This window comes from Watersipora subatra, chromosome 11, assembly GCF_963576615.1.
Source record: "Watersipora subatra chromosome 11, tzWatSuba1.1, whole genome shotgun sequence".
Classification (NCBI taxonomy): Eukaryota; Metazoa; Bryozoa; class Gymnolaemata; order Cheilostomatida; family Watersiporidae; genus Watersipora; species Watersipora subatra.
The window spans coordinates 3,639,626-3,663,743 of record NC_088718.1 but is presented as its reverse complement, the minus strand read 5'-3'; the positions used below and the strand labels follow the sequence as shown (position 1 = coordinate 3,663,743).

At 35.2% G+C, this 24,118-nt stretch overlaps 1 protein-coding gene across 1 annotated transcript; it reads left to right on the top strand.

Moving 5' to 3' along the window:
- Nucleotides 1–5,578: 5,578 nt before the first annotated feature.
- LOC137408775 (uncharacterized) lies at nucleotides 5,579–20,706 on the top strand. Its single transcript, XM_068095358.1, has 6 exons — nucleotides 5,579–5,741; nucleotides 13,060–13,171; nucleotides 15,711–15,894; nucleotides 17,354–17,492; nucleotides 18,629–18,786; nucleotides 20,084–20,706. Exons 1-6 carry the CDS (start codon nucleotides 5,602–5,604, stop codon nucleotides 20,401–20,403), a joined length of 1,053 nt encoding a protein of 350 aa, XP_067951459.1. The 5' UTR covers nucleotides 5,579–5,601; the 3' UTR covers nucleotides 20,404–20,706.
- Nucleotides 20,707–24,118: the final 3,412 nt, after the last annotated feature.

The following is a 24,118-nucleotide window of genomic DNA, read 5'->3' as shown; positions in this document are numbered from 1 at the left end:
TTATATATGTTGTGCACAGCAGCAAAACTATTCAATAAATAATAATTTGACTTTCAAGACTTGGCTTCAAATGTTATAAAAGTGAAGCTGGCTGAGTGTTTTGGAGGCGGCTGGTGACAATGGTGCTACTGGTGCTCACTCATAACTGGCAGTTGGGCTGTACTACTGCTAGTCTCGAACTATCAGATGGTCTCTTTTGCTTTATATTTGTACTTACGTTAGTTTCTGTTTCACCTATAAATTACACGCAATAAAACATCAGACACACACATTGTTTTTTTGTGCTACTTGTCTTGATATGTAAAAAGCCACTCATAGTTTTATTAATTTTTCTCAAGTGATAATGGAAAAGCTAATTAAAATAGGCATGGAATTATTTAAGAGGTAATAGCCCTGACCACTCAGAAGAAAGTGGGATTCAACTGCCATACATCAAGGGTAACTCATGGTAAATGAATTGCTGTCAATATTATAATGCTATCTTTTCTGGAGGTTAAAAGGGTCAGGTACCTTTTCAATGACTTCATAACAGCATTATTCATAATTGTTTGTGTTAGCATTTCTGTAGATACGTGTATTATTGTAGTGCTTATTGCTAGAATAGATACAGCAATGTGTGAAATAAACTGGACCTCTTTGTTGTTAAAGTAAATTTTTCATTTACACTATATTGTTATTAATTGTGAATTCAGACAATAGCCAATAATTACATATTAAATTATATCTTATTTTGTCCATTTTTTAAATATATATAAACCAAACAGCTGTAAAATTATGTTTTGAATGATTATGTAGGCTAAATTCTGAACATTTAATTTTTTAATGGTCAAAGATAACAATCTGTACAAAAGTGATCCCACAACATTCTCAAGTCATATACATGTACATGACTCGAAAGCAGCATTTTTATTTGCTGCTTTCAAGTCATGTATATGTATATGACTGAACATAAACCAATAATAATGATTACTTTTTTATATATTTTAAAATAGTTTTTAGTATATTGGGAACTTGTGGCTAGTGAATTAATTCGCAATAAGTAACAATGTTGTAAATGAGAATTTAAGTTTTTTAACAAAAAGGTTCAGTTTATTTCGCCCCACGAGATATCAAAATTAAGAGTATTATATTATAATAGCAAAGCGCTTCACAACTTTCTCTTGCCATAAAATAATAAAGAATTTTATTTAATTCATGCAATCGTAAAGAAAAATACACTTCAATAGTGATCACTAACAATTGTAATGTAACAATTATGCAACTGTAATTGCATTAATTTATGAACTTTAAAATGAGTTCATAAATTTCTTATTTTTTTAATTTAAGTTCAAAAACTATTTTATTCAATTATTAAATCAAAAGTGTATTATTACCATTTTTGTTCAGAAAAGCTCATTATTTAATTTTTAGCAAAATAAATGTTTGAAAATGAGATATATTTTAGCCAGATATCTTACATCATACATCTTTTCTTCTACCAAATATCCGTTCTCTTAGCAGAGAAAAGCATTTTAAACACTATTTGTCAGACTATTTATTCAATTTTAATGGCTAACTGTTGCTTTTTTCCCCTTTTTTTACTATTGTTGTATCACCTAATTTGAAAAACATTTCTATTTGTGAAATGAAATTATTGCCAATAAAGTACTATATATATACATCATGTAACGTGAGAATACATATTGGTAGTTGTGGGAGTTGGTTTATCTCCTAAACCATAAAAGCATTTCAGGAACAAGAAGGCAGACTGAAGGTGAAATTTTATTATCATATACTATTACAGTGGAAGTCCTGCATGCTGTGAGAGAATCGCCAATTGAAATAAGTATGGCCACAATTATTCATCACCTTCGCAAGGCGGTCCAGTAGCGTGCGTGGCTGAGAACCTAAATACCTCAGGCTGATTCCCGTGTGAGGCAATCTTTGTTCTTTATCTTCGAACCATGACTTTGGACAGACACCGCTCTTATCATAGTAAAAGCTACATTATATAAGACATGTGAACACTTGTGTTTGCTCAAGTCTAACTATGTAATCATTACAAGCAGGTTTCTACCTTTCTGCAAATATTTTGGTGATGTCAGTAAATTCTTCGGACATATCCCGGTTGCCTTCAAGAGCTAGAGTACATTGTGCGACATTGAAAACCCACACACACAGTAAGAGCTCATCTGCTCATCAGCTGGTGGTTTAAACCTCTCAGAATTTGTTGAAATTTATCACAAAATAGTTTTTGGTTTATATAAACACAGTAAAGTCAATGGCAATTGAAAAGAATACAGGTTTTCAAGTTTAGCCGATGTTTCGATTTATCACTCCAGCTATTTTATGCATAATAAATAGTAACTGAAATATATACATGTATTAATATTTTTTCAGTATGTATTAGTTAAAGTCCTATCACTCAATAAAATTACCGCCCTTGCTAATCTATATAAATCTCAAAGTTTGTCATCTGTGGGTCAGTTTGTCCAGCTACAGCTATTAGGTAATATCTAGAAATGACAAATTTGTATCACAGAAGAGTTGATCTTGGAAACTATCGTTCACCAGGTGATAACTTAACCAATAAAGCTATGCAAGATGCAATGATTCATTGGGCGATATGAGTTGTTATCCCGGTTAAAATACACATAACGACTCTGCGTTACGCAACATCACTAAAAATCGTGCTTTCACGGTTTTTATTAGTAAGTTTAGCAACATGAATAGGTGTACTAGCTTACTCAAATTAAGCATTGGCAATGCGCCGGGCTTATGGCAAGTAGCAGACAACTGCATTACCTGCCACTGCATATAAGCGTCTTTTTAATACCCGTGCAATGCCAGTTATTTGGCTAGTAAGCAGGTAAATCCTATGCTCTTATTATGGTACATTTGCATGTCCATTTGGGCCTTTACAGTAATTTCGAGTCACTCAAGCAAATATTTGAGTGCTTACAGTACCTTAATTAAGTGTTCGTAAGCAAATATTTGCTGTTGTGCGTTGTGATTGGAAGTGATATGGTGTTGATTAACCTGGTTTAGCTGGCCTCGGTACTCAGCCATGGGATAGCGGCTGACACGGAGCAGCTAGCTCAGTTCTTGCAAGTATCACTATATTTTTATTACTGCATCATTTTTAAGCATCACAAGAAGCTTTGTTTCTACCGTAGGGTTATGTCTTATACTTTGTATTGTTTGTTAAACATTTCTCGCTAGAAACCTAATAAAGTTATTTTCTAGATAGACAACCTCAAAGTTAATCAACATTGTTTTAACTGATTTAATGAAGCAATTTGCAGCTCAAAAGAAATTTACTCATTGGTATAGTAGGAAAAAACCAATGACATTCCCTTCTAAACTGTTATTAGGTTACCTTCTTGTCAGAAAGTGCTACTTTACATGTTCAGTAGTGAGAAGAGGTAGTTTCGCTGAATACGGTTTGAATTCAGTGAATATTTCGTATTTATAGACCAGCTTGAGAAGACAACAAGATACAAGTATTCCTAACTTGCAGTTAGCTCCAGTATTGAATGGCCACATTGCAACAAACGTGATATTAATTTTTTACTTTTTTCACAGTATGATTTACAATCAGTTGGGTTTCACATATCATGCTGATATGTTGATACCATGATAGCATACTTTCTCTGATGCAGTAAAAACAATAACTTGCAGTTATTTTAAGATTGACGCAGACAACCTGGTAGAGCGATGTGTCACTTATAATTATACTTAACATGTACACAAATAACTGCACTTATCGCCACACATATTTGAGTAAAACTACGCATTTGTTTAAAGGACGTCAAGATGAGCAAACAATTCCAAATAGCAAACATGCTCAAACAACTTGTACTATCCTTTGATGTGCTGTAACCTCAGAGAGGGCATGATAACTGCCTATAGCTGGTAATAGTGTTATCTTTTTATGGTTAGAGCCATGTCTACCTGTTTGTCAGAAGATACGCTCAGAGGTTAGGAAATAAATGCATCACACAGGAATTGAACCCACATGTCCAGCTTTGCACCCAGGCACGCTATCAACTGCACCACTGGACCATATTTTAGCATCAAGGAATATTTATGCACATACTTATTAGACATGATAATCTCTCACGGCGCACAAACTATAATATAATATAGAAGAGGAGTAAATAGGAGCTCAACCACCATGATTATTGACTTTCACAACAGCATCTCTTGTATAGTTTTACCATATTTCTCATTTGATAAGGCAGCTTACAGTTCATTTAATGAACCTGCAACTAAACGTTATCATGAGTATGTGCCAAATCCTTATAGCTGTAAGCTTTCACTTCCTGTTGCCCCGATGACGATAATAATATATGGTAAAAATAGTAGTTCCTTTAGACGTCATGGAAAACTTACCTCTTTGATTGGTTATTTCATTACTAGTAAAGTGCAGTGAAGTGTAAGTGTAACAGCATGTAAAGTAAGTTATCTAAATTATTTAAAATTATTTAAATTAAAATTATTTAAATTTAAATAATCTAAATTGACTTTTCTCACAGGTTTCAAAGTTTCAGTTACTTGGAGAGTTTTTTCAGAGCAGAATCTAATCTCTGAAGTCAAAAACTCAGAATTTTTTTTCAAAGTTCTCTTAAGCAAGTTTCTTTTGGTATTTGGTAGGTGACATAGTTTTGTAAACTTGCTATGATAGTTTTAGAACCACAGCTTTAAACGAAAATAATTATTTATGTGATGATGCAAATCAACTTCAAAAGGTGTTAAGCACATTTTGAGGTGAGATAGATATGTATAAAAGAGAGCAAATGTAACAAAAGATAATAGTGTTTTAAATTTGATAAATTTAGAAGTTTGGAATTTGAAAAATCAGCATACAAGTCCTTACCAGTTCTTTAAGTTTAAATTTAAACTGGTTTTGTGAGTCAAAAAAATTCTTCATAGATATATGTTGATTTCTCACAACCTTCCGTTCTTATTTAGGCGTTGGTTGATTTTTAAGAGTATTCACTGGCAATTTGTTAATCTTCCATGTTTTTAGCCGATAAAATATTATTGTAAAATTTTCAGAGTCGCTTTGAACTACTGCTGTTTAGCATTTTGGATGTAACCAATCACTTACAATTTTGTAACCTTTGGCAATGAATCTAGCCAATGAGCTGCTATTTTACACTTCTCAGACTTCTTAATAACTTACTCGCAGCAAGCCCAGTGCTGCCCAATATTTCCTTTTTTTCAACCAGATAGCCAACAGCAAGCGTGTAGATTTTCAATGTAATTTTCTACACTGTTTTCACTTCAACAAACCGTTAGCAAGTTTATTGAGGACAACTGTCCTTAATGCATGCAAAAGCCTATTCTTGGTTTACTAATAAGGTAGGTCTTTAAGGAGCTGCTCTTCAGCAACCAGACAAAGTTTGGAGGCCAAATATTTTGAGACCATGAGCGTGTGATTCTTAAGTTTTAACAAATTGGGCAAGAAATGTGGAAATGCCTAGTGTTTACGCAGATTAACAGACAGATTAACAAGTGAATTTATTAATACAGAGATCCATCATTGCCTTATTTCAAAGACAATTAATTTAAAATGCTTCTTTTCTAGGATAGAGAAAAGGCGTCTTCAAGTGAGCCATGGAGTCATCCCGTGTCGAGTTCATGGCACAGAAGCAGAATAAGATAGCTCAGCACCTTCTCCTCCATAAGATTGGGGAGATCGATAAAGAGTTCACTCTCTCTAAACTCCAACACAGGATGTTCATCAAGCAGCTCAGGTTAGTAATAATTAAATGTATCCATTCAGAAACAATTGTGAATTTATATGTTAAAATAGTGAAGAATGACCGGCTAACTAATTCTAGTCCTTGTAATATTTTTTTCATCAAACTTCAGTTAGCCGATTCCATGTCAGAGTGTAGACAACTCCGCATTGTTGAATTGCGCAAGTGAGTAATGTACAGATGCCCTTTTTTCACCACCAGGGACCTTCTTATAAACTAAACACTAACAAGTTGTTCTCAGACCAAACACTCTAGATCACTAAATTTTTTCTGCTCCTTACATAATAACTAAAGTTTTGGATGTATACTGGTCAATACGCTTCCTATATAGAATGGTAGCCTGTGTGTTCAGTCACTGCCATAACCTAACACTGGTAAGCAAATAGTAGAATCTGATCTCTGAAATCAAAAACTTAGAGCTAGAAACAACAAAGATTGAGTGACGTTGTTCTTGGAAGCGACCTCTCAAATGCTTAGCCGCTCGAAAATTGGCTCATACGCTCGATTCTCAAATTTGTTTCATATTTCAAAATTAAAGCTAAGTCGAAATTTTGCTCGTCTCTCAACTTTTTCGTATATATGTGCACTCATTTGTCAAGGTATGACTGTATTGCTTTTCTGCTATTGAAAACATTTTGCTGTAAAAAATAGTTTGATGTATTTTTGTAGAAAGTTTGCAAACAACATGCTAGTTGACTTCAGCCTAAAAACCACAATCTGTAAAAACACAAAAGAGGTTTGACTATTTCAGACATAACTACATACAGTCTACATACATGTATATCAAGGTTATGTCAATATTGGCACACTAGTTGAAGACACTTGCATGTGCATGTTGAAGTTACTTATATATTCATATGAAAGCGGATCACATCCTCAAAGTTCACTACATGATGGATTTGCATTAACTCAAGAGCCATTGAGTGTATTACAACATTCAGTTGTGCTAATCATGAGAGGAATTGAACACGTCGGATCTCATTGCAATAAATGTATTTTGCACTCTATGAGTGTTTGTCAAAGGCGCTAGTATTGTCTGCTTTAATCATTCGTACACGATGATAATATAATTCTACATCATAACTATTGAGTTGCTATGCAAATGCTAAACTTAAATTTATAGATATATAAATTTCAAAGCCCATCATTTGGTGTGTTCAGCTGTAGCAATTAAAATCTAAGAATGAAAGATACGCTTCATGCTAGAGTTGATCTCAGGACTTCCCATTCACCAGGCAATAGTCTAATCAATTAAGCTACGCAAGACGCAGTGGATTCATTAGGCAACATGGGTCATTATGTCGGTGAAAATATGCATAGCACTCTGCATTACACGCAGCGTCACTAAAGCTCACTCTCACAGTTCTTATTACTAAGTTTAACAATAGGAACAGTAGCTTACTTAAATCATTTATTGGCAATGTGCCAGGCTAATGGCAAGTGACAGCCAACTACATTACCTACCACCGTTTATAAGGTGTTTTTAATACCTATGCAACGGCAGCCATTCAGCTATTCATTACTATAATAAGAGCTGTGTCTGTCTGTCCCAAACCATGGTTGGAGGTTGGGATGAAATTACGCTTCCTTCAGGAATCGAACTTGTGAAAGCCGGCTTAGTGGCCCAGCTCTTTAACAGCTGCGCTAATCATGTGCCTTCTAACAATTTTAAATAGCTGTGCGCATACTGAATCTCTATGTTTTATTGGTCCACCTGATGATCTCTCATGGCACTTAAACCATAACTGTCACGAACAACTTTTATCGTAATTACTAGGTAAATCAGACACGCTGATTCCGATTTCGTACTCAAAATAAAGATTAGTCCACTAACCTTCAAAGTCATTTAGGCTTTTTTAAAGCGTTTCAATATCCGTTTCGAAAACAACACTGTCGGCATTGCAAGCTCCGACCATAAATATGTGACGAAACCTAGCTTTTTCAGAAACGGAAGTTAGGAATGTTTAGTCCGATTTAAAATAATAGAGATGGGTGTCTTAAAACCCATTATTATCTAAATCCAGCCTATAAAATAATTTCAGTTTTTTATGAAAGGGATATAAACTATTTAAAATTGCTTGCAGCTTGTTACATGACGTTTAAATAGGCTGGACGCCGAGAAAAATGAGCTCAAAAAGCGCCGTTTTAGCACAAGCTAGCGTTGTTATCGCGCTTTTTAAATATGCAATGCTAAATAGCTTATCTACCTTTCAGAAAAGACTGATATTATTTTTAAGGCTGAATTTAGATATTAATGGATTTTAAAACACCTATCTCTATTATTCTAAATCGGTCTAAACATCCCTACATAATTTCTGTTCCTAAAAAGCTAGGTTACGTCACGTATTTATGGGCGGAGCTTGTTATGCCGATCGTGTTGTTTTCGAGACCGATATTAAAACGCTATAAAAAATCCTTCATTACTCTGAAAGTTAGTCGACTAATCTTTATTTTGATTACAAAATTGGAATCAGCGTGTTTGATTTACCTAGTAAATACGATAAAAGTTGTTTGTGGCAGTTATGGTTTAAGACTGCATGGGTGCTAGTGAGAGTAATCTGCTCTTGACAAAGTATTTTACAGAAGCAAAGCTCATGATTTTTTAATACCAGCATTTGGATGAATGTTAATTTGATAAAAAAGCTTCTTGTTTAGACTTCATTTTTTCTCAGTAAATCATGCCGAGTAGGTATGTGAGGCGTTCGATTACTGGCTAACTTATTGGAATTCGCAGTCAGACATTTCAAATTGTAGAAATTTAGGCAGAATAATCCATAATTGTCATTGCACCCTGCTTTGATGTTTTAAAAAGATTTTTGAGAATAGCTAATTTCTACTTAGCGCACTCCACAAAATGTGCGTAACAGCCGATTAGTGTAATTTTACAACCTTCCCTCGAGAGTTGATGCTGGGACATAATTATAAATACAGCACAGACTTTTCCAACATTTGTGAAATCTGCTTTGATATTGCATTATAATTACCTAACATGGTGGGCAACTAAAGAATGTAGCATGGTGACTAAATGTGGAAAATGTATTAAAATGTCAGGGAACAGAAGTGATTTTGTACAAAAAATAGACTGTTTCTTTCTGTTGTTCATCAACTAGTTGAACAGCTCATCTTCTTCTGACTTAATCTGTCTGCTCATTACTCACTCGTATCGCCATATTTATTTATTACCAGAGTGTGTCATCTGCGTGAAAAACACAAGCAGTGACACAAATCATGAATGCCTTAACTTCATTACTGAATGAGTTTAGTGGAAATTGAGTTGAGTATTTTTAACTTTATTTGTAGTTGTCACTCCTGCCAAAGTTGAGTTGGATATTATTAACTTTATTTGTAGTTATCACCCCTGCCAAAGTTGAGTTGGATATTATTAATTTTATTTGTAATCGTCACCTCTGCCAAAGTTGAGTTGGATATTATTAACTTTATTTGTAGTTATCACCCATGCCAAAATGGATTATAAGAAAATTGTACATTATCTGATTAGCTGATGGTTAAGCTATGCATTTTTGCATATTGATATTGTCACAACTCGCCCAATTTGTTGTACATTATCAACTCTGATGTGAATGGTCCTTTCATTTTTTCTCTTATGCCATGCCATCACGCAGTGACAAGCTTTGTATTGTTTAATTTTGATACTAAAATTCATAGAATGATTTATCACACAGTCTAGGTAATGCATCCTCTCTGACTAGTAACATTCAATTAAATAGTATTTATTATAGTTTTGTGTAAAAATTCAAATCGTATCTCGAATTTGACTGACCATCCATTGAATTCTTACTTTTCCCTAAAACCACTACACTTTATACCAGACACCAACACCTTGTTGATCCACATTATAGTACAGTGCTATGAAAAAAAGCTTTTGTCAATACACATAATTTACTTTAGTATTTTTTGTTTTTGTCTCATGTTATAACTTGCTTTAGTTGGCTCTGACAGGTGCAAATAGAGTTAATATTTATCTAAAGCAAATGTCTTTTTACTAAGCCTTCAAGCATTTGTATGTAATGAACACATCACAATAGCCTGTTTCAACCAATTATACTCTGTGTTTAACATGTCTGCTTGCTTTAGCATCTGATGTACAAAGTCAATTCTTAGGAATCTATATCCGTTTGTAGTACGTGAGAGTTAAACTTATATCTGCTATTTGCTCACTTACAAAGGTCTGGAAAATTAACTTGTTGAAACGTTATCAACTTTCCTTCAAGACAAACAACGATAAAACTTCAGATGAAGATAAATATTTGAACTTTTATGAAAAGAATTAATAAATAACACTGAGTAAATATGTTATCAGTAGTTAGTAGACAATGCGTCATACCTGGTTGCAGTGTATACAAGATGCCTTTTATGTCTTGCTACCTGATAGTCTTACACCAATGAGCACAAGCTAAGAGGCTTCCAATACAAACTTACAAACTTATCCTCTTACAAGCTTGCTGGTAACCATTGCACTAAAGAAATACGAAAGACAGTAAAAAGGGTTATAAAAAGATTGCTTTGAGCAGGAATCGAACTCATAACCTTTAGCTTTGTTGATCAATGCTCTACCAGTCACACTAATTGACCATCTTCCTCCAGGCAGAGTTATCTTTACTGTAATAGAAGTGTTGCTCCATAACATTAAAAAATTCTTGCGGGGAGAATAATCCTATGAGCAAACCATCAGAGATCTATGTATTACCTATGACTTATTTAAAGTAAAAATGCAGAGCTAGTCGGAAATCTTAGAACTTTCATTTTACATATAATGCGCTATCATCTATCTGATTAAAAATTCAATAATGTGCCTTCGCAAGCCTTATAGACAACTGCTTTCAATAAACGCATATATGAATTGTTGTCTTGAAAGCAGGATGCCAGTTTGGTTTGAAGATCTACACATGGGCTGCAGGTTATCTGATGGAAGATGAAAAAACCCTAGCTGTTGAGCTGTGCCGGTAGCATAAAGACGCTAGTAAAGCTGTATAATAATAGTTACAAATTTATAATCATTGATTTTGCCAAATAAACTCATTATATTCCTATGATGTGATTTTAAAAAGCAACAGAAACCTATCTGATTTAGTTTTAGTGGTTAAATCATATCTAGAATATTTCAGTCTTGAACAAATTTTCCTCAAGATAATTTTGTGCTTTCACAAGTATACTTGTGAAGTTGATTGTCTCCTCTTGCATATTACTTCTATTGTTTATCTTATATACTTACCAAGAGGATATTTTACACCTGACTGTCTTTGTGCAATCAGACTAGTAGAATGCCCTGCGTTGCACGAATATTAAAAATCAGCTTATTAACCATGACAGGTGAGTAGATGCCTGCTACTTGCCATTAGCTTGGCAAATTACCAATGCATAATGTGAGTAAGCTAGTTAGTAAACTTATTTGCAAATTTACTAATAAGAACCATGAGAGCAAGCTGTAATGACCTGCGTATCGTATCGCAGCGTGGCATGCGTATTTTTACCCACATAGCGACATATGTCACCCTACAAAGCCCTTAATCTCGTGTAGCTAAATTGGTACGATATTTATCTGGTGAACGAGAAATTCCAAGATCGAATACATTATGAATCGGATGTTTCATTTTTAAATTTTAATAGCTATGGTTGAACACACCAAGTCACACACAAACTTGTGAGATTTATCGTATATATATAGGGTAATAACATTAAATATCAACATTTACATCTTTACACTTGAGGAAGTCCCTAATCTAGTATAATTACCCAGCTTGCATCACCTATAAATATGTATGTTTACTATGACACAACGTAATCTACTTGGCAAAGAGATTTCAATATGCGGTACCTTGCGTTGTTTAAAACCATAAGTGTACTTCAAACTGTATATCATTTCAATCCTCAGGATACCTGGCAACACAAACATGTCACTGTTTAACTGTACTGAACTGAGGCTAGGATAAACTTGCAGAATCGCTTGAGGTAGTGTTACATGGAAGGGTTAAGTTACACAGAAACTGATAGACTACTATTACAGTACTATCTGCTCAGGAATATGGTGGTAAAACCTTCCTGCTGTTCATAACCTTTGTTAATCTCAGCACTCGAAGGTAACCAACCACCTCGGTATGTACCGGGAACTAAGTAGGAAAGGTCATGAAGCATTAGAATCTTTCTAGTTTATTTGTGGCCATTGTTCATGACATGTGTCTAAGCCAGTGTTATCAATAACATTTGCATATATATAATCTGCAGATGTCTGTGTAGAGCTTTATTAGACTTATCTAAACAAGTAGCCTTTTAGCTTTCTGTTGAAACAACTTTATCAGTAGAACTCTGCATATGTGATCAGGGCTGGTGACACATTTGTTGCCAAATAATTAGCAGAACAGAAAGTTGTGACAAGTGAAGAGACCCTCCATTTTTAAAAATTCAGATATTGTTTGATAATTACCCTATCAAGCATCATGAATAATGCTAATCTTTCATGTAATAAGAGCGGTGTACGTTTGTCCATCTGTCCGCCCAAAGCCATACGCGTTGGGAGGAAAGTGGGTGTAGAGCGTTGGGAAAAAAGTTTCCTTCGCATGGGTATTGAATCCCAGGTGTCATATTCAAAGGCAAACTCACTACAACTACACTATTTCAGCACCTCAGTGCTTTAAAAGATGATTCTCTATGTACTGATTACTCATGACAATCTCTCACAGTACACAGGACTGGCCAGTGTACTAATACTAATGACAGCATAAGTTTATGTTATTAAATAAAAATAATTTATTTAATAACGATAAGATCAATAACTTATACATTGAACCGCACGACTGTTTACTGTCTACAAACTGTCAATCAAGTGTTGAACACAAAATGACCTCCGATAGGAGGCTAATATTTCCATTCAATGACAGTTAGTGTCTTACCCATGGAGCAGGTCATGATTTTTATTTGCATCTCAAAAATGAGACTTGACTACTGGGTGCAAAAAAATTTAATGAATGATTCAGATGCATATCTAACTTGTCAAAAACTATAACTTGGTCAACTGTGTCTGTGAATTGCACTGTGCTGGCAATGTTGAGTACAAAAAAATGTCTGTAACGTCAACAAAACATTTCAATAAGTTTAGATGTTTGTACTTGTTTTTATATGCGCGCTAGTTCTTGTTTTTGTAACAAGAACTTGTTACAACCAACTTAACTTGTTTTTTCGCATGTTTTTGTAACCATGTATGTGTAGCAACTTTATTTATATGTTTAGCAAGAGAGTTGATGTTGGTTGTTAAACTGAACACACAGTCAATGATTACATGAGTTTTCCTTTGCAGGTATGACTTGTCACAGTTCAGGAAATCTACAGGTAACAGTATACTGGCCAGACCACCTACTGGGGAAGAGGATACTAGGAATACTAAAACCATCTCTTGGAATATTCCTAAGGTATGTCTGTTGGCACATCAATCCTATCCGATGTCATTGTTTCTGCAGAGTATAAGTGCTATTCATTAATGTTTTTGAAAATTTAAAATCATGTAATTTTACCAATTTTAAGCGATAAGTTTTGGAACCATCTTTGCTTCCAAACTCAGCAGTACAGAAACAAGTCGGTTTATTAGTTGTCATTTTTTTGTTAAAAGTTGAATCCAACTTACTTATATCTCTTTGAATATATGAAATCCTTGCCTATTGTATTATGTTGTAATTTTAGAAGACATTAAATTTAGGTTATTTGTTCACATACTTCCGTATGTAAAAAAAACAAAGGCAAAAACAATGTTTTTATATTGCTACTAAAGTTAGCCATCACCATTAAGCTAATGATATGTTGTAAAAACAACTGCAAACAATTAAATCATGTGTCCTCTTGCAAATATTTTTTGGTAACAACCTGCCTACTGTCTGCTTTTCACTAGCGATACCAATAACTACACACCCATCCTTAGTGTATCAGATTTTGTGGCTACTAAACTGGCACCTGTAATTAGTGCTGTTAGAGTGTGTCTAGTATTAAGTTGTGAATATATAAAGACTTTTATGAAATACTTATGGTACTGAATAAATCACCCAACTTTCATTTCGGAGGTCAGGAGGTTAGAATCTGGGTGATTCGAAGACAAAAGAATATTAATGTCTACCAACAGTACCAGTAAAGGTAGATTGTCAATGATAGAAGCACCCCCATTAACTAACCAAGCAAATATTATAAAATCATGTTACCACTGATGTAAACTTGTGGCAGATTTGGCAATCTGCCAAAATATTTCTTGGAATTGATTTTATTTATAGTTTACAACTTAGAATATGTCATTAGTTTTGTAAGTATATGTATGTGTCAAAGTTTTGCAAGTGTATGTAAACTAGCAGAATGATCAGTGTTGCACGGGTATTAAAAAGCAGCTTATAAACAGTAACAGGTAATTTAGTTGCCTGCCACTTGCCATTAGCCTGGCACATTGCCAATGGCTAATTTGAGTAAGCTAGTATCCGTATTGCTAAACTTACTTATAAGAGTCGTGAGAGCAAGCTTTAGTGACATTACCCCGTAACGTAATGCAGAGTCGCAATTCATATTTTAACCTAAATAGTCACTCATATCACCCAATGAATCTAATGCATCTCGATCAATCGCTTAGCTTATTGCTTGTGAAAGGGAGGCTTCAAGATCAAATCTTCTATACATGGATTCTTCATTCCACGATTCTAGTAGCTATAGCTGGACAGACTGAATCACAGACGGACAGACACTGAGATTTATATACAGTTAAACATGGATAACTCGAACTTCACGGGACCGAGCAAAAGTGTTCGAATTATCAGAGCGTTCAAGTTATCAGAGCACTGTCACAAGTCCATGAATTTACTTATTTATTAGTAGATGCATGTACATATGCAAACTATAATATAAATCAAAAGCACAAATGGCTTGTTTCAAATTAAATGCTTCTAATGTAAAGTTTAAAACGTTTTTATCAAAAAGTATAGAGATTTTTTTATCACTTGAGATTGGTTTGTTGTTTGAGGTGATGTTATTGCCAGGACGTTTTTTTAGATTGACATTGGCAAAACTTGATCGTTGTTGAAATGCTCAAAAGAAAAGACATCTTTTTCTTTTGAGCGTTTTACCCACGATCAATTTTGCCGATTTTTCTTGAAGTTTTTGCAACTTCAAGAAAAGGTTACCAAAGAAAAATCCCTTACTTTACCTGGGATTCGTTAAGAGCAACACTCCGAGGCAGTTCAATTAAAAGTTTTACGAGGTTTAACGGTACATTATATATCACTCACGCTTTTTGAATGGATACTTATTGAATGTACACACGTATTCTGTGTTTAGGTCAAACGATGAATAGTTTTTTTAGCTAAGACACGTATACGTTTAATAAAAACAATTTTTAAGACGTTTTAAACATTCAACATTCCGACGTTGATTCAACACGGAATTAACGTCGGAAAACTATTCGTCACGGGCTAGCCGGGTCACGCACTCAAGGATTTTCGCCACGCACATACAAAACAACATGCTGTTTTTGTTTTGTATGTGCGTGGCAAAAATCCTTGCGCGCGTGACCCGGCAAGCCCGTGCTATTAATCGTATTGCAGTATAAATCAAATTTGACCAAACCTTTAGAAAAGTCGTTGACAAAATTATTTTGCCGATGGTGGTAATAACAACGCTTATGAATTACGAAAAGATGAGGTTTACCTCTATGGCTATGAATAAAGTGATTTTCTAAAGCGATAACAACCATTCCGGTAGCCGTTGGGCAAAAAAACAGTTCGAATTAACAGTGTTGAGTTCGAGTTATCTATAGCAATTTATCATTACGTGGGAACGGACCAAAGAAACCGTTCGAATTAACCATGTGTTCGAGCTATCCGTGGACGAGTTATCTATGTTTGACTGTATATAGATATATGACACCAATGTCAGCTTGCCAAAACTCTAATGCCAATGTTTGGGTATTTGGTTGCTATACAGTTCAAAAGGACACGACTGCCATTGGTAAATCAAGGAACAAGTTCAGCAGATCGAGCACTGGTTTCTCAGTCCCATGATTCAGTTTTCCTCACACAAACTGCAGATGATGGAGATAAGAGTATCTCTATGGAACACTTAGACAGTTTCAACAGCCTAGGTTCTTCATCAGCATTCCTAGATAGAGGTATTACTAGTTGGTTCGTTGAGTCAGCAGGTCTATTACAGAAGTAAACTGTATCTAGAGCTTACAGGTAGAAGGGCTTAGAGAAATCATTTAGTAGTTTGGCAAATTGCCACATTATGTCGGATATTTTATGATAATAATGTATTGGTCTTGATAGAATTTTATAACAATTACGATTCACCTTAACCCTTTGAACCCTAACAGCTGGTATTCCGGCATTGCGTAGAGTGTGTCAGAAACCCTAATGGCTAAAATACCAGCACCCGCATGGCTGTTTACAAGGGCTGTTTTGAAGCAACAGCGTAAATCAATCAAATTAATTCTTGCACAGGGTGTTAGAATAGAAATTTCACTTCCATTTTTAACAGTTTTCAAATATCTTCATCTACTTCCTTTATTATAATAACTATTTTGCTTGGACGATACTGTGAAACAAATTGATACAACTCATGGTCATGGATGGCTATGACGCAGATGAAGAACTATACAATACAGACTAAAATTTTTCAAATTATTTGAGTCATGAAATGATGATGAACGTTTGTGTGATGAATATGATACTACTGTAAAAACTTTTAGGAGTTTTCAAAACAGTACAAATTTTTACGGTTTTAGCCTGAAGAGCTGTGAAACACTTTTTTTCTTTGATGACATTTGCTGTGTGTTATCGGACTTTTTTTTACTAGTGTTTTACCAGATATTATTGTATTATGAGCATATTAGATATACTTGATAGAAGTTTTAAAATTTCGAATCGTTAGACAAATTATCTAGGGATACTGACACACATTGGCATGAACGGCCAGGGTTCAAAGGGTTAACAAAGTCTGCTAAATGTTATTTTTTAATTTTTAAATAATTTTAAAACATGATAAATAGTACTAAGCCTTTGTCTTAGAGTATTTGCAAATAGCTCTGACATCTAAAGTAGAGTTGTCTCTACAATAAGTAGACAGTCTTAAAACAAACATTGATAAATGTTATGTTAGAAGATGCTGTTATGAACTTACTTTTATTTTACTTGAAACTTACTGATCAAATTAAAAAATTATTAAGTTGGCTGAACAAACATGCTTTGAAAGTTTATCTAATGGTGGTGCAGAGGATTCAAGATAACGAATTGAAGTTTGTAGTAACAAAGAGCTCATAAACTGAAACATACGATCATGGATGTAGCATGTTAGTGTCACGAAATAGCAACATACTACTGTATATTGTATGTTTTTATATGCTTACATGATTGCGGTAAAATGTTCATCATTAACTCAGGCTAAAGCAGAGTTGTAAATAATACAATATTTTATATTTATTATCAAATTTTGACTTCATGTTTAGAAGGTTATACAATAGAACGTGACTTCTCTGTTTGTACCAAAAATCATTTGCTATGAACTGGTCTTGAACTGCTTGTGCACAACTTACATAGTAATAATTTATAAATTCTCAACTTTTTGTCAAGAGAAACGGACCTCAACCATAAGCCTACCAACTACTCAAGTGCTGAACAAGATGAAGACTGCCAATGCGGTTATAAAAATGCCTTCCGTTTTCCAAACAACCTCACGAAAATTTGAGCACGGCGCCAAATCTTTTAGTAGGTGTGTATCTGCATGCAGCATCTTCTTCTTGGTGAAAATTTTATGAAACATAAGAATAGGCCTAGACATATACTAGCTAGTATAGTACACTTTTCTATGTCAAACTTTGTTAACTGAAAAAATAAAACTGATTAACAACTGCAAAGCTTATAAGGATTTGTTGATTAGCACGAGAATAAACATTCGGTTTGTTTGGGTGTATGAATTATTCATGTTCATTATCTCTTCTGCATGCAGAAAGGAAGCAGTGTGTTAGGGTAGCCTTTACAAATCTAAGATTAAAGACTTTGAACTCATAGTCTATATGTCAAGACAGGATAACTCGTAATTTCTTTCAATTAGATTTATCCGTATTTTATTAGAATCAGGCAACAAGACAAAGTTTCCTTTTATCAATTGTTACAACAGTAAAGTACAAGATTTTGGGTTTATCAAATATATTTTTGTGTTTTGGACTCTTTATTAAAAGTGGACTATTTACATTACTATTATTAGTATTGTTGTAGTATTAATATTATTACTATTAGTACACAATAAAAGTATTATTAGTAGTAGTGGTAATAGTAGTAATAATAGTAGTAGTAATAGTAGTAGTATTAGTAGTAGTAATAGTAGCAGTAGGAGTAGTAGTATTAGTAGTAGTAATAGTAGTAGTAATAGTAGTAGTAATAGCAGTAGTAATAATAGTAGTAGTAATAGTATTAGTAGTAGTAATAGTAGTAGTAATAGTAGTAGTAGTAATAGTAGTAATAGTGGTACTGGTTTCAATAGGTGAGTTTAAGGTTTGTTGTCATTTATGTTTGTTACTGCTTTTTATTTTTTTATATTTTGTACGTAAGCCAAAAGATTTAGAAAAATTTAAATCAGTTAAAATCTAGTGAATGTGAATTTTGAGTTTAATCAAAAATTAAAATAAATCAAATTAGTTTAAAATTTCATTTTAAACTAATTTGAGAAAATGCCAATTGCATGCAGGTGTTTCTTCAACCAGATCTTTAAAACAAGGAAAACACTTGCCCATAGCCTGACAAATAATAGCTAATCAAAAATGTTTATTTTGCTGTTTCCAAGAAACTGTTTTATTCAATTTGTGCCAAATTTTTGCCAAGGTTTTTACTTGAGATGTCTCTGAATAGGTTTTTACCAGATATAAAGACGGAGCTAGCTGAAGAGGTCAAATCCGCTGATCCAGTTCAGACCTCACAGCCGGAGGAGTCCAATTCTTCTCATAAAGACAAAAAAGAGATTCGAATCAGTTTTACACCTAAAACTAAAACAAAACCAACAAATCAAGGTAAATAATGCGTTTTAATTCCCAATGTTACTTCTTTGTTCCTAATGTCGTCTACAATTTGCTGTCAACCTTCGAAATAATACTTTTTATAAGTATTTGCCTCTGTAGCTAGTAGTGAGCTCATTCTGTATTGTTTTTAAATAACTGTTAAGAAGGCTACAATACAAACTATGATATTTTCTAAATAAATAAAACTAGAGCTTCTTAAATATCATCCTTTAGTTCGAAATTACATGCGATTCTAAATCGATTAAGTGCAGTGAGTTTATTGCATCATTTTGTCAAATATATTAAATATGAAGTGTAGTCAAAACACCATAGAAGTTGTTTTGACTAATTTTCTTTTTTTCTTACACCTATTCTTATCGTGAGTCTGTAGACATGTGCATCCTTAGCCTGAGTCCGTAGACATGTGCATCCTTAGCCTGAGTCCATAGAGATGTGCATCCTTAGCCCAAGTCCGTAGACATTTGCATCCCTAGCCTAAGCTCGATGTCTCAAGGGCTAACATTAGCTTCTGATAATTTTAAAGCTCACAGAAATCTAGAGTCTGACACACCGTCTACTTGCATTTTTCTAGTATTGCATTTAACATTGCAATGTTAAATGCAATATTAGCAATGCAATACAACAATGCAATACATTGCAATGTATGCAATACGTTGCATACATGCAAGACATTGAACTACGTTAGGCTAGCCTTTACAACAACTGTAGGATTGAGGACTTTAATCTCATAGCTTATACGCCAAGGTAGGACAACTTCTAATAGCTTCCAACTAGATTCATTCTTATTTTCTTAGGATTAGGCAACATGACAAAGTTTCATTTAATCAATTGTTACAACAGGATAGAACAAGTTTTTTTGTTTATCAAATACATTTCTGTATTTTAGTTACTCATGGCAATCTAACAATCTGACCTCTGCTGAGGTAGAACACTCTTTGTCACCATTGATGTAATGAGAGTACCTCCTATGTTTAACAGTGTCCTATGATGTATTGTGCCTGCAGTTCAGTAATGCCGCTGATCACGTTTAGCCGTCAGCTGGAAGCCCCTCATTTTATATGGTTCTTACGAGCATTTGGAGTTTGCAAAAGTTGATGTTGGCTTACCACGAGCTGATGATCTTGTAGAATAGGAAAAGGCTTATTTTCCGCAAATTTCTCAAATGCTCAAGAATACACTTGAGAGCTTGTCTTCTGTCAGTTGCACAAGTTTGCCTATGCGCACGCATGTACTGCTGGAGTAAAATCATGGTTCATAGGCTATTGCAATGTGATTATTGTTTTATTAGAACAAGAAAGAAAGAAGCCTGGTATAGATGAGATACTCCAGAAGTCACTTAAGAAAGCATCAAGAAAAAGAAAAGAAGACGCAAGAGTGCAGCAAAGACGCAAGACTAAAACAAAGTTGGCCATCGAAGAACCATTCGGACTTTATAGACCTGAAAATGTGAAACTAATAAACAAGTTGTTCAAGCAAGAAGACTTGCACAATCAGCACCGAGTTCTCCTCGAGCAAAACAACACAGCATCTGTTCCGCGTATAGTGCCTAAACCTGGCCTTAGCAAGTTGGAAGGACGACTCCAAGCATTTCTAAATGAGTCCTCATAATTCCTCCTTCGCTGTGCCTGATCACATCTTATTAGATAATATTAATACAATCACCAACATTAGTGGTCATTTTCCTACCTCAATAACTTCTTGCGGTGGCATTTCTGCAACATATATCGTCCAACATCTAAAATTTATGATAAACCTTTTTGGTCCTTTTTCCCTTTTCATGTGACTGGCTAGAATATCAACTCTGAACTTTTGCCGTCTGATCTCAGTCGCAATGTTTTATGTAACATAAGCTATAAGGGTAGCTGTCCTATTCTCACTATTATTTCTAATGCTAGTATTTGAGCTACTATTGCTGCCACTACAACTACAAGTCAGATAAAACTGATTCCACAAGCAGTGATTTTCTGTAGCTGTGAAAAACTGTTAACTCCTTATATATCTGCAAATAACGCTTTCTTGTATCATTTTTACTGCCATTGAACCCACTGGGTACAACAAATGTTTGTTGTACTGCTCAACTTCTGTACATCAAATACAATTATGCATGCATTTCCTGCTAGCATCAATTCAAAGTGCGTATTTAGAGAGATAAACAGGTGCATTATTTTTGAAGTGGGGCACCTAGTTCTGAAAGAAATTTCGATGTGTACTAGAGTACAGTATTTTACTTGTATACTTGCAGTCATTAACTATAACCTATTCTAAACTAGTGAAAAATTCAATGTTTTGATCACAGACCAACATACTAATCACATTTTAAATAAACTCAAGGCGCCAGGTTATATCCAAACAGTTGTTGGATTCCTACTCGTCACTTACAAGTAAGAAGATATCAAGTAAGAAAACTTCATTGCGTGGTCACTTCATATATATAGCCTTTAGGTCATGTGATGCCCTGATCCTAATATGGCGTAGCATCGTAGCTTATAATATGCATAAGCACATATATAACATGCCCTTTTTTTTTTTGAGCCCTGAACCTAGACACTGTAACCATCGGGGTTCAAACATGGGTCCCACCACCACCAGGATGCATGTTAAGAAGCAACTAGCTTCAGACACGGTGGCTAAAATGTGTGTATACTAGCCGCTAGCTCACTTATAGGGCCTGCAGTGATCATTAGGGCTCTTAGGGATTCCTGCAACTTCACCTGATTAGCTCAAGAAGTGTGTTTTTGGGCCGCCACGTCACCTGTTTGACATGGCTAGCCTAACGGCTAGTACAGGATGCTGCGAGAACATCATCTTTTACATCTTCCTGTTTCAAGAGGTGGGAATCTATTTGAGTCTCCCCACTGGCAGACAGTTAATTGTCTGCAAGTAATTTTGATTGAGCTTGAACTCAGCGAGTCGCATAGCTAATATTGGTTGCTGCTAGAACAACATCCTCCGCATCGCCCTTATTTGAGATGTGGGGATCTGAGTCTCCCACCCGGTGGTCACCCTGGTTGTGAGCAGGTAATTTGGTTGTGATCAGGTAATTTTGCCTAAACCTGGTTAGCAGGTACCTTTCCAGCATCTTCAAAACCTAGTATTTCAGGGTACCAAATTTGCAAAGGCATCCTTGAACTCCTGCTCATTCTTGATTTCCAACTAGAGTTGCCGTTTTTTACTTCTACAGCTGCAATAACTTTCCTAGACTGATCTTCAATCATTTACCTGCATTCAGCAAGGGAATTTGTACTCTGCTGAATAACTTCACGTGACATGAAACCTGACTGAACATCATTAAGGAAGCTGCTCACCTGATTCAGGAAAGATTGAGGCCTACCTTGAGCTGCCTGTAGATAGCGCTCCTGCCTACAGAGCTAGATGTAGGCCTAGTTTTTGCTGCTGACTCTGAAGAGATCTTAGCCTTCCATTTACTACCTGAAAGGTAGTCCTTATCTCCATTGAGACAGATGGCCATCCTATGTATCCCCTGGGCACACCAATCATGAACCTGTGCAAAGCACTCTTTAAACCAGTGTATTGACTTGCCACACTTGTTGCAGATGTTGCTACAGCAGGTAGCTGCAACATAGTCTCTAAAAGCCTGAGAAAGAGAGCCACGTTTGTTGTCTGACTCACCATATACTTTTCAAGTGGAAGAATTCCCATCATTCTTGCCCGCCTTGGAGGACTTATTTGTCTCCTTGAAGAGTCTGTCTCTTGTTCTGTCCTTGAATCGTTGATCCTTTCCTGCACCAGAACTAGAGCTCGACATATGTATTTGCATCTAAAACTACAAATAGACCTCAGTTAACCTCAAAGTCTCCCAGTCTAATGAGTGGTTTGCTAACTCTGCCATATCTTGTAACTTGAACACTAATTTAGCTTGCACCCTGAGCGCTTATGGGTCATTGGGTTGCTCAATTTGTAGTGGTATCCCATTCTCTGATGGCATTACATTATCAACCTGTTGTTCAAGCTTGGGTCATTCACTATCTCCTGGTCTCACATTCTCAGTGGGTATGACATCCTCAAACTAATGCTCATATCTGGGGAATGAGATTTTAGTCCTGGTATCTCTGGGAGTGCCTGACGGCTGGCTTTCCTCACCCTCACCATCATTGGATAGTCACAGCCACCAAAAAAATGAGGGTATAACACAAAAAGGTTAATCTGTTCTTCGGAATTTTACTCTGTTCCATCCTAACCCAGTAACTTTCAGAAGAGGTGTCTTCTCTCAGCAAAGTACCTCTAATTCCTAAGTCAGTAAGAGCCTTGACATACACAACTTGCCCAGGTGAAAGTTTATAAAGCTTTTTGCCCTGCATTTTCTATCATAATTGGACTTAACTTTATGTCTAGGTGATTAGTCGGAGTCTTTGAACTGACCATAGTGTACATCGCTTTCATAGGATATGCCTAAGGTTGACCTTATTGGTAGGCGAAACATGAATTCACTAGATTAATACCCTGATGGCAATAAAATTGTTTTATAAGCTGACAAAGCTTCACATCTATGGTGGGTTTTCCGCCACAAAAATTTGAACATGGATACCTCTGGCTACTATTAGCCAATCTAAAACCCCGTTGCTTTGCAAAATCTCTTAACTCGTAGCTGCCACACCAAGGGCCATTGTCTGACCTTACACTTAAGGATTTCAAACTTATAAAACTCATCTTTCATGACATTAACCACCTCTCTAGATGTTTGAGTTTTTATTGGTAAAGTATCAATGCATTTAGAGAAGTAGTCAATGATAACCAAATACAAGTCACCCTTGAAGGTGAATGCATTTGTGCCTATAACTTCTCACGGTTGTGTGGGTAGCTCATGTTCCTGCATCAGATGATGCTTAACCTGGAAATGCATAATACAAATATTGCATCTGCCTACTATATCTGCAATTTCATCGCTGACACCTGGCAACCAAAAATGTTGCTGTGAGCGTCTAAGACATTTTGTAAAATTTTTATGGCCCTCAATGACATTTCTTTAAAAACTCAGTTCACTTTAGTTTACATACATATATTTAGACCTTAGAATTGTATAATACAAGTCCATTCTGCACACTGAGCCTGTCCCTAGCAGCATATAGCATAATATGGCAGAATGATTTATACTGGTTGCTTATCAGTAAGAAGATGTCAAGGGAGAAAACTCTGTGATTTGGTCATTTTGCATATATAGCCTTTTTGTCAAGGGAAGTTCTGACTTAATCCAAGATTCAACGAGTCCCACAGAACCTCTGAGCCTATAATATGCATAGGCGCATAAATGACAACAGTAAGAGTGAATGTAGAAAAAGTGTGCTTTTTATCCCTGAATAAATAA